At 38.2% G+C, this 12452-nt stretch overlaps 1 protein-coding gene across 4 annotated transcripts in view; it reads right to left on the reverse strand.

Moving 5' to 3' along the window:
* LOC113032123 (CUB and sushi domain-containing protein 3-like) overlaps window positions 1-12452 on the reverse strand; it is a 245265-nt gene that overhangs the window by 149661 nt on the left and 83152 nt on the right. For 3 of the 4 annotated variants that reach the window (XM_026184798.1, XM_026184796.1, XM_026184797.1), the window contains exons 6-9: window positions 3837-3949; window positions 2489-2566; window positions 908-995; window positions 160-284 (exon numbers count right to left, since the gene is read on the reverse strand). In XM_026184798.1, the coding sequence (XP_026040583.1) occupies window positions 160-284; window positions 908-995; window positions 2489-2566; window positions 3837-3949 (404 nt within the window). The remainder of the gene's footprint in view (window positions 1-159; window positions 285-907; window positions 996-2488; window positions 2567-3836; window positions 3950-12452) is intronic. The other variant, XM_026184799.1, reaches the window with a different exon arrangement.

The raw sequence follows: 12452 nt of genomic DNA on the forward strand, positions 1-12452 counted from the left end.
AACAGTGAGGGCATTTTGGAATGGAAAAGCAGAGTGTAGCAGAAGAGGCTTTCATACATAATTAACAGCAATGAACTTTCCTCTATCTGCATGGAGCATATATCCAGAGGCACCGCCTTAATCAAACAGTTTTATTAGCTCATCGGAAGCTCCGCTCACCCTTGCAGACGGGTCTGTGGTCGCTCCAAGCAGCGAAGACTTCGGCAACGCGCTGGCAGGTAATCGTTTTGGAACCCTGCAGCACATGGTCTTCATCACAGGTAAATTGAGCAGTTGCTCCGATACTGAGAAGATAGCAAACACCATTAATGCCCGAAAAAAGCAATCAATTCCTCAAAAATGACTCCTGATGAAATATCAAATTCATTATTTGTTTCAGGTCATTCATTTACAAAGAAACGAGTATATGATGCAGTAATGCGAGACAATGACAATGGACTTGTACTGTCACAGGTGACTACACTGGGCTTCCCTATGCACACATAACAGGATAAGACTGAAAAAAAAATCAAACCATGCCACATAACAGAACAAAGAGACTGAAAGTTGATCATATTATTTTCCCTGTTATCTTTTTCCTATGCTTGCTAAATGGGCACTGAGACAAATTAAATTGCACAATATTAACAAGAAGATTATAGCCAACAGACTGAGAATCTACTAAAATGACAGTAAATAAAGCAAAGAATGTTTGAAATCTGCAGCAGGTGGAGAATAAACTGGTTAACACTAGTTTATGTGCACACCTGTTGCTGACTTAATAGATTGTGACAGTAAAAACTCATGACATGCAGTCATGTGGCACAAGTTATAATACTGAAAGCGGAGCACTCATTTCAATATCCCTCAGCACACATCTGCACATACGCTACGTATCCTTCACTCAAGCTGCGAAACAACAACTCACCTGAAATCGGAGCCTATCCGTTTGCCGTTTTCCGGCTCCCCTGGGTCAGGGCAGTAATTAGACACCTGTTTGATTCCTCCTTCATTCACTAAGCAGAGAAGACAGGGACCAAGAACACTGTGAGAGAGACACTTGAATTGCTAAAGCCCAGTGTATTCAGACAACACCCACTGCAACAGCAAGCACCTGAATAGCCGATAACCCTGCATGTTCAACAGTTTTTGCTTTCACGAATCATAAAGTTCTGACACATGACGGTTTGACCTCATCTCGAAATGTCAGAGACTTTTAACTAACAGCTTTTTTTTCAGTGCTGTTGTGTTTTGTGATATTACAGTGAGTGGCAAGGGTAAACGCAGCACTCTTACCTGAGCTAAACAAAATAGAGGAAAATCTATCTGGATCCAACAGGCACTAAGAGGATTAAATAACCTTCAACTATCACTTGCAGGAGCAACAATAATCACTCAGTCAGACTCTCCATACATAATAATAATTTGCGTAGACTAGATAAAGCCTTGGAGATATGGCTTATATTGAATACTGCCTTTACCATGGAAAGAATGCAGAGAGGCGATTTAGAGGCAGGAAAACAGCTTGTGTGTTCTGACTTAACAAGCTCATGTTCCCCTTACATTATGATCCGTACATCAATGTCTGCATGCACTGGAAATTAAACTCATGAAATATGTAGCTGCATAATTATCACTGAGGTCTGCTGCAATGTTTGCAACAAGACATCACCCCAAACACACACAGAGACCCTTCAGTTTTAGCGTGCGGCGCTCTAATGGCATGTTGCTTGCTTTGAGGAAGTTCATTCGTTTTTGAACTTAATCGCCACAGGTTATAATGTCGTTATGAGTTCAATTATACGGAGTAAATCCACAAGGCATACAGTACGGAGCATTCTCCTCGCAGTCTCTGAAATGATATACAGTATTGTCTCATAGAAAAGACTTGAGCTCACTGCATTATTCATGTCTCCATGCAGTGCAGAATCTATGACACATAAGGCAATAAAGATTACAACCTGTTATCATCTGAGTGTTTAGCACACTGTTGAGTTAGAGGGAATTCTACTCCAGATTTATGTTAATGACAGAGCTCCGCGAGCAATTAGAATGCATTTACTTCGCTCTAAGTGTACACAAATCATCTGACAAGTGAGTGGTCACTCAACCTTGACTACCGCTATATGTGTAGATCACATAGTGCATGGGCTTAAGTCTGTGTAATGTGTAGCTTACATAGAATAGAATGAGACAGATGGAGTTTTGTCTGACAGAAGCTGATCATGTTTAGTGGTTTGCTGCAATATACCTAACTAGGGCTGATCTAGCTCAGTAAGTTTCTGGCAGGGGAGGAAGTCCTGGGCAGCAGGGGAAATAGGTCATCAGAAAGAAAAAAAGACTGCACTTCTGCAAAATCTAGTACTGTAGCTTAATTCCTTCATCGAATGAGGCAGCAAAAAAAGGGGGGGAAGCGACAAAAAGAAAACAAAGACCCAGAACACAAGCCCTCCATAAACAAAAAATCCAAACAATGAAAACAGTTGCATAAGAAAAATAAAAGACTTACTCAAAGACAGTTTGTTAGTGTTGTCCTTTCCTGGTAATAATTTTACCCCTCTGGATTTAAGCTCTCCAGAGCTTTTCACTGGTCGAGAGCAATAGAAAGAGTTCATTAGATAAAAGAAGTTACAGTATTAGATGTGAGAAGATACAGTACAAGTGTTTCTTTCTCTGGATAATACTTGGTCCTATGAAGAACATCAAACTGTAATTGCTTTTGCTCAGCATCATCTTATCAAAAGGCATTAGTCCGAAGGGTATGGTGCAATCTAAAGGGTTGCCCTGGCAATTCAATAAAACCTAGATTATATATTTATTTGTTTATTATGTTTGCCTGTTGATATAACTCACACATTTTAAACGGTGGATGGAAATTGATTGGTCAGAGCGGATTTAATGGTTATAGCTTGTAGTGGGGACACACACACACACCATGCAGAATCAAAAAGCCGCCCCAGGACTGCAATGCTACTTATCTAAAGAAAGTCTAATTAAACACAGCAGGGGCCAGATTGCAAACAAAAGCCAGGTGATGCAAGTGGCTGTCATCATTAACAGAACAGCCATGAGCGGTAAAATGGTGTATCAAGCAAAAACCAAGCAAAAACAAGGCTATTTGAATTTGAAAGTACTGGAGCAATGCCTCTCCTCTGAATTGCACTCTAGGTCAGCTGGTTCTTTCCACACAAGTACAAAAGAAAGGAGGGGAATCTATTTGCTGATTCGATGAGAACTAATACATGCTTTTAAGCACACTGCTCAATAAAACCTCTAAGTGCTTGTCTGTTTAAAAATATCTATGTTCATATGAAAACTCATAAAAACTGCTTGACCACTACATAGTAATTAAAAGGAGAGGACAAAGGTGACTTTTCATGCACCTGAATGAATGCTTGTCTTACATTTACAACGATTTGCCACATGCATGTTATTCAATGTTTGTATAGAGCTTTATAGTGAACAAGCAGATTTCAAATCTGTTTTAGGGCTACACTTCGAGGCTAAGTATATGCAGCAAATAGTCCATGCAGCACATACACTGACTTAAAGTCAGGCTATAAAACAATGAGAGTGTACGAGACTATTGAGCTGTAGTATTGCGAGGGTGAGAATATATATATATACAGTATTTATCTCTCAAATATTTGATTAACAAGGCGCTTTGAAGTCATTGATTTAAAGCAGAAAAAGCCTTCATGCCCTCTACAGAGAATATTAATCAAAGTGTTTGATATTCAGTTAACAAAGATCAAAAACATGTTTTGTAATTACAGTGTGTTTTTCCTACGATGAACCCTTTTGTTCATGTAGGGGGCCCTCTATTACGATGTGCAAATGAAGCAATCATGTCTTACCTTGATACTGAGCCCTGAAGCCTTTGTGGCGGTGGTTGCTCTCCGTCACAAAATGCAGTCGTAACCAGTTTTTGTTGCTAATGATGGGTGCTGGAATATTCATTCCAGTTAGCCTGTGTGTAAACAGTCAAACAAACAAGAAAAACAAGAGAAAAAATGTTGCTTTTTAATTTAATTTACTCCCTGTAATAAGTGTTAGTTAATGAGCCCCTCATAAGACACCTATTTACAGTATATACATTATATTATGTCTTTATAGGGCATTTCCATATGGATTAGGAAAACCATGAATAAAAAGCTGTAATTTTTCTTTTACGAGATTCTTTATGAGAATGGGAGATCTGCAGCGCACCAGCTATAGGGATGGGCCACTGAATGAATCATCTACTACTAACATCTGCTAATTATGTCATGCCTGGAGAGAAAAACTGTGATCTTAAAATAAAACCCAACAACGAAATCTAAGAAATCTGGCAGTAATTTGACTGTGTATATAAATACATATGTAAGGGAGTAAAGGAAAAATCAGCACAAAGAGTAAATGTGAGGGTACCTATGTGCACACGTGCTGTCAGTGTGCTGTGGTGGTGTTGCAAAAACTAGTTTGCATGACTCAAAGTTTCTGTGTGTTTTCACTACATCTGTTTTAGTGTCTTCAGCTGGTTTTAGATCAGAGCTTTTATTCTGTGCTTGGCCACAGCATCAGGGATGCTCTATAATCATAGAGGCTTGTAGCTGCTGGACCTTTTCATTTCTCTGGCTAACCAGCTGTTTTTTTTCTATTGCTCTGTAATCACTTCACCATGCTCTGTCATATTGCAGTCAATAGCACACAATGCCATTGTAGCTATTAACCAAGGGCTTGGGACAGTCGAGCCCTGTGCTTCTCTCTCATGAAAAATAATGCGTTTCACACAAACCCACAGTTTATGTGCCTGCATGTGTGCCCACCCAGTTGCATGTCTTAAGGTGTGTGCAGTCATTTTTTTTTTTTATTAAGGTTTGGCTACGTAATTTCTTTGGCATTTACTACCGAGCAACCTAAGGGGCAGTAATAATAAGTAAAATGAAAAATAAATGAAAGTGACAGTTGGAAAAAGAGGCAGGAACACAGTGATGTAGAAAAGTGAAAGGAAAAAGGTGACTAATTGGTGACTATTGCAGATTTAATAAATGCATTAGTAAGTCTACTTGGCATTTGATTTCTCCTTACTTTGATTACACCTCTGGTCCCTGCTGTTTAAACGTGACCTGCCTTACCTCAGACTGAAACATGTGTCAGGCAGATTACATGCTGCTGAATGCTTTTGTTGTTCTTTGGTTTTACTTTTTGTTGATGCACAAACTAGATGAATTTTTTGAATACTGACCTCTTTAACCCAAATTATCAATCACACGGGGAGATGATGGCAGCTTCAAGAGGGAAGTTAAAGGGTGATTGATTTTCACACAAAAGCTGACCTTTTATCGCAATGCGTCATTGATAAAATGCTAATGGCACTAATATACAGGCAGAATGAAAAAGAGCAACTTTCAAACAGCTGTAGGAGAAGACTTTGCTGCCATGTTTCTTGTAGCGAAACTGCGAATTATTTAAAAAAAAGAATCTGCTCAAAGTGTGTAAACAACATAGATCGATATAACAAAATTATACCCATCCAGAAGTAGCGGTGAGGTTACAAATTTAAAGCCCGTGGAAACAAATATACTGTTGTCACAAAGGGAGAGTTGGCAGACAGAGGAAAACATGATCCGCCATCAACAGTAAATCAAGGCTTAATGGCACCTTGCAGATATCTTGCTCCAGTGAGTATAGTTTTTGCAAGAATGTGCATCAAAGTCAGTAAGCCATTCTATTAAAGTTATGCAATAACTCCCTGCTATAAAAAGAAATGCAGGTACATTGTGAAAATACATTACATGTATTGTGATGTGGTTCCTGCGATGCTTGGTTTGCACACTCCCTCACCACACGCTCAAGCTGCTGTTCCCAGTGAGGACAGACACCCAAATGAACACAAATGTGCTCACAGGCTGAAGGCTGCCAGAGAAGAAAAGCCTCGCAGCATCTTAATTTTCTTATGTACCTATATGTGAGTTTTTGTTTTTAGTTTTTTTTTAGTTTTTTTGCAGAAATATTGAACATTGTATCCAACTAACATATGTATATGTGTGCAACTACTGATGAGTATATTATCTGCATTCTATTATTTCTTCCATTTTTTTTTTATTGCACTTGTCCTTGTTTGTCCAGTTAGCGATACATTTTTTAAGAGCAGCCAGATGCTTGTGCCAAATAATTCAGTGGTACTTTGCAAAACATTGATGCATGTCACAGGTATTCATTAATGTAACTGTCATTGAAACAAATAAATAACTCGGATGCCCAGTCTCCTTAAGACAGACGAGAACAAGTGAGTGCTGTCTACTGTTTTCTCATTCTACCTCCTCAAATACAGGCAAAGTGAAAAAGATGAGAAAATCCAACGGGGATAAAAATGGATTCGTCACATAATGCACTGCCTTTCTATCTCTGACTCACTCAGGCTGCTCATTTTATGCGATTGATTTTATCCAAAATTTACATACTTTGTATTGCTGATTTGGGGCCAAGACCTATTGTTTCATAGGTTTGCAAGGCACTCATGACTAAATGACTGAAATGTGCATGATTTGATAAGACAGTGCTGAAGGGAACATGGCAGTTTTATCAAAATACTAACTTAACAGGTCTCAGCGTGGTGGTACTTTGGCCAAACGTGGCCCAGAGGCCATGGCAATGAGCTGAAACCTCTGGGGTCTTCACTTTCTTTCACAGAGTTGAGGGTTAGATGTTGGTGTACCACAGATAATAAGCGATCAAACTTATGAAAAAAGGAACTCCCGGGTGATTTTTATCTTTTCCTCCCACATATGTTTTATAAAATCTGACAGCAGGGAGTAGTTCTAGGAATGTTTTATGTGATAAGGGAGAAGCCGTTGCTCTCCATCACTTCCGCTGCTCCCTCATCAGTTACAGCTCAGGAAATGAACTCAAGCAGATTGGCGCCTGTTGGCCCGCACCACACTGGTTTCTCATAACAGGATTGGTGTATAACCGGCAACTATTCACATTAATTGCTTAACCTGGTATCTTTCTCTGAAAAGCATTTAGCTGCTATGCAAGACTATATTCGGTGAACCAAGAAGGAAGAAAAAAAAAATCTACCCGACTGATCAAAGACTGTAACAGGACTCAAACTGTGAAAAAAGTAGATGTTAAAAAAAGTAATTTAAGAGTATGCTCTATAAGCAAAAACTGTATCTAATATTTGCAAAGCCTTGGAGGTTTTATGCTCTGTGTCTACATTTGGAATAATGACTGACGTGTAATCTACAGCTTGTTGTTTTTGCCCTTTGTGAACAGGGCTGAACAATCACATTAAAGGTCAGAAGAATAACAAAGAATTGCTTTCTTTGGCTTTGCCAGACTCCACTGTTGGTTTTTGTCAGATTATTTATTTATTTTTTGCGTTTGTCTATTTTCATGGTGATTGATGTGTATCCTCAAACTTCCCCAGCTTGATGGAATCAATAAACTCATTTGCAGAAATCTGATAGAAATCTTCAATTGATAAACGGATAAAAGCTGGTAAGAGGTGTCAGGAAAACACATGTCATTCCTTGGGTCTGGAAATTGTGGATTTCCAACCATCCTGTAAGTCTATAATAACGTCTACATTCACTTACAGGAAGGTGGTTGACAACAATGGGTAACTGAGAGGTTTTTTTGTTTTTTCAGTTTATACATGTGGAATTACAGGGATGTGGAAAATATGAATTGATTTGAATGTGAATTATGTTTCTCTGACCTGCACTGTCTTGGGTATAATGCAGGACTTATCCAGGATTAAGGTTTCTAAATTTGACACTACTTTTCGGTGATCACATTTATATTCATGCTATATTCGGATATAATAACCTAATATTAAAATGTAATGCTACAGGTTCAAGGGAGGATAAGAAGTTGGATGCCATTTCAAGTCTTTCTGCCTGATAAAAAGGCTAACAGTCAATCTTAAATCTTGCAGAGTTTGAGGTTTCAGGCTCTAAATCATTGCTAAGCAGCTGTAAACCTCAAGGGTAAATTGACAGTTTACTTGTCTCTGCCTGCAGCTGGTGCTATATGTTAGGATGTTTGAGAGTTTGCCTGTCCAATGGCCTTGCACACATTCAAAAGACACTCATAAAAGAGAGCGAGCAAAAGCAATGAATTTTATAGTCACGAGAGAATCGCTCGCACTGAATCGTGTTTGTTTGCTTGTCTGTTTGTTTACCTGGCGAAGTTGAAGCCATCTCTCTAAAATTCTTGCCCCCGCTGCACTCAAGCTCACTGGGTCCCACTTGGATTGTTGGGCTTAAAACAAGAACTCTGTCTGACAGCCTCTGACATTTGTAACGGATAATAACATCATCTTGGAGTTTCAAGTGATGCATGGTCACCATACCCAGGAGAGAAACCGCTACATATTCAATTACTGCTTTGTAAATGATTTTACCTTATAGAAAAATATAACATAACAATTTATACCCTTAAATTAATGTCTCAGTCCGCCCAGTATTTAATAGAGGAGTCTCCAAAAGGAGATATGTTCATGAGAGATTTTATCTGACATGTAGATATAGTTTATTGCATATTTTTAGTTATAAAAAATGTTTTTGCAACACCACCAAAATGTCATCTTTAATTTCATTTAAGCCAAAGATGTTATAATGTACAAAAATGTAAGAAAGCCCCTATTTTTGTTGGAAAATGTACTTGATTTATTAAAAAAAACAAAAAATGTTTATTGCATTACAAAGCTAGCAGATGTTAATTATCAGAGTTTAATGCAGGTTCTGCATGAATTTAAATTGTTATTTATTTGAAACATGGCTTATAAAAGACATGTCAGATTTACACTATTACAAAATACATTTTAATAGCATTATATATACGGCCTCTGTTAAACGCTTTTATTCTGAAGTCTGTTGTTTTACGAGCCTTGCTTCACTCATGCTCGATATAGAAATGTGTGACACAGCACAGGAAAGCCAGCCAAAGGAGCAGACAGAGAATCTCGGCAGTGCACAAGACGACCATGATGCAATCAGGAAAAAATAGACTTTCCAAAATGTCTAATGTTTCTTGACTGAGCTTTACTGTCTGCAATAGTTCTCAAAACTGTGTCTAAAAAATATTGTTTACTGAACAGTGTCTGATGCATACACGGCAAATAATGCAAATCCTCATCCAATAAACCTCTGCGCAGTGCATCCACACATGCTGGGTGCAACCTGGCCTGTCAGCAAGCAAAATTTGCCCCCTTAATGATAGTGGTGACTTTTCCATCTTTGCCCTGTAGATCATCATCGATAGAGCTATTATGAAGTTTAATCATTTATCCATCAGCATACTAAACCCCAATAATAACCCAGAACATACATAGCTTAGCATTGTTAAGTTAAGAATTCATTGGAAATCATTAAAGATGAATAAAAATCTATCTTTTAAATGTTAATCTACAAGATTCGATAAATTTAGGAAAGTTTAAAAAATTTGTATTTATTAAGTGTTTTTATTTCTTTCGCTTAAAAAAGTTTAAAAAAAAAGGTAAGTATGTTCACTTTGGTCATCATCTAGTTTTCAGCTGGAAAGTAGAAGCCACAAAAAAAAACCCACAAAGCATTTCCAGTGGGGCTCGAAACCTTTAAAAAGGAAACATATTTCTGTCAGTGAAAGGGTTAAAATTGGTGCTTTTACACCTATGAGAAGAGGGTTACGTGATGGCCTGTCAAAACACATCAGTGTCATCCCGTATCAGCTTCCTGCCACGCTCTTCTTAGTGCGTCAACATACAATACTTAGCAGTCATCACCACACCCAGAGCACCTCTCTTTTTGACTCGGTCTCTCACTGACACAGTGTTTGCCTCTCTCGCTCTCTCTGACTCAGAATGACAACTCTAAGGGACAACAAAGCTCGCTAACTTGATGATTGATTCGATTTTCTTTGAGCCAATTATAATTAACGCCTGGCAGGATCAAATAAAGCACAGGACAAAAAGGAGATGAATAACCTTAGCCTTGAGGTTAGGGGTTAAAACATTTTCATACTTCCTTGTTTCAGATTAGAGTGATTTCTACGTCAAACATCTACAGAAAACCAGAAAAAATCCTGTCTAAACAAAACTCTGTCAAAGATTTTTCATTCGTGTGCAATTTGAATTACAGCAACAGCAAATTTGTGAATTTATTTAGCGTTCCAGATCCACGAGGCATATTTAAAGTCGTTTATTTTCCCAACAACTGTCTGTGAAAATTCATTAAAGGCATATTTATCACTTCTGTTTCCAACATGCGGCTGTTTTTACAAGCAACATTCTATAAAATGCATAACTATGCACATAAACAAGGCTGCACAGATGTTTCAACAGAACATCTGTATTGACCAATATCACCTTCTTGACTGCCATCAGCTTATCCATAAATAATATCACAATCCCCGATGGCAGAGGCCAGTGTTTTGTTTTTGTTTTTACATGTGGGATCTAATTTCTTAGATCTGTATTAAACTTGTTAACTCGTTAGCAGTAAAATGGTTCACTTATTTATTTATTTTTACAGATTTCTTTGGTTGCTGGCAGAGAAGGGAGGGATGAATGGCAACAAAAATGAATAAGCAATAAGCAGAAAATGGCCAATTGGCTAAATTGATATTTTCAAGCTTATATCTCCCCAGGATTTCACAATCTCTGCATCCTAAATAACAAACCTTTGTTCCTTTGCGTGCTGTAAGATGTCAATAGGCAGCCCAGTTGTTATCAGAAGAACTAAGAAAATATCTTGAGGCGATACAGCTTCATCTTACTATGCATCAACCTCTCTTTGGAATAAACTTTGAGTTGCAAATCTCTTGCAGTCTTTACAGCTACAGTCTAAACTTATTTATTCTCAGTTCCCATATCATTTTTGTCTTGTTTATAATAAAACTTTGTCCAGTTATTGTATTGCACAAAATTGCTTAGCTGGAATTTTTTTTAAAGTGAATTAAATGTGATCTGATTACTGTATTAAATGCCATTGTCGTGCCAAGTGTATGTATAAACTAAAGCTTACATTTTAGATCACCTATATGAAAAACAGAGGCTGCAAAATAGTGCAAAAGTTCATTACAGACATTCAAATCTTTCTTTTTTTCAGTATATGGCCGCCTTTATTTATGGTGGGACAGATTTCCTGGGTCAGGTTGTGTTGTTCTATCATTCTCTGTGAGTTACCCCATTAGATGTTTAAGTAGGGCAACATACTAGGCCAGGTCACAGATTTGCTTTCTTAATTCTTTACAACCTTTAGCACAAAGCCAGTTTAGCTCACTGGATTGAGCAAGCAATCCATAAGGGTAATGCAGAGGCTGGGTTTGAATCTCCCCCAAGGGCATTTAATGTGTGCCTTCCCCTGGTCTCTCTCTCAGCTCTCCTGTCTTGGCTCTGCTATCCTATTTCAATAAAGGCTAAAAGCCCCCAAAAATATATTAAAAAAGAGAACTTTAGTATGATGTTGGCAGTGTGCTTGGATCATTATCATGCTGGAATATTCCTTTTCTGCCAGTCTTCTGGAGACTGGGAGTCATCATGTCAGCTAGTATTTTGCTATATCCACAAGCATTCATGGCACCATCTATCAATGCCATCTCCCCAACACCTTTTATACTTGTGCAGCCCCATATCATCACACTCCCACCTCTGCATGTCACTGTCAGAGCTATGTGATGTGGCTCATCTGGTCCTCAGACAAGCCACACACACACACACACACACACACACACACACACACACACACACACACACACACACACACACACACACACACACACACACACGGTTCGACAGCACAGCACAACCATTTTGTATTTAAAATGCTTGTGTGGGCTAAGGCCAGTGGATGAATTTTAGCAGCCACTGCTTACACAAGCTTATGAGCTTATAAGTTAAAGGGAACACTTACCACTGGTATATCCTTCGATTTAAAACTATTCTTGGTCTGCTCCCATTTTACTTACTGACACGCACTTGCGCTGAATTCAGAAAAAGGGTATTCAAATTCCTTCCTTGCTGCAAATTCAACTGAAACTTAAGGAGCTGGTGTCACTAAATGAATTTAAATGACTTGGATGTAATTATTTCAGGCTGCAAATGTTTTGCTTGAGTATTATTACCCCTGTGTTTCCCATTAGACAATGACTTTTATTGATGCTTTAGGCTTTACTGGTGATGTAGTTTTGGTTATATGTCATACACTGCTACAGCCTACTTAATTTGTGTATTTTTGGTTTGTGTGTGTGTGTGTGTAACTATTATACACAGCTACTGTTGACTGTACTCTTGCTTGTTTCTGGTTTAACAAAAAACTTTAAAAAGTAAAACTCCGACTGGGAAAAATGACCAGCACACTGAATTGTTTTAGTTTAAAATGCAGGTGCACTACTTTTCTGTTCATTTTTATAATTGCCCCTTCAAAACCTAAACATTTACTGGACCTCTCAGTATTTCTTTGCCCATTTTTGGGGAATTTTTCCCTTAGACAATATGCCTGGGT

The sequence above is a fragment of the Astatotilapia calliptera genome, chromosome 11 (assembly GCF_900246225.1).
Source record: "Astatotilapia calliptera chromosome 11, fAstCal1.2, whole genome shotgun sequence".
NCBI lineage: Eukaryota > Metazoa > Chordata > Actinopteri > Cichliformes > Cichlidae > Astatotilapia > Astatotilapia calliptera.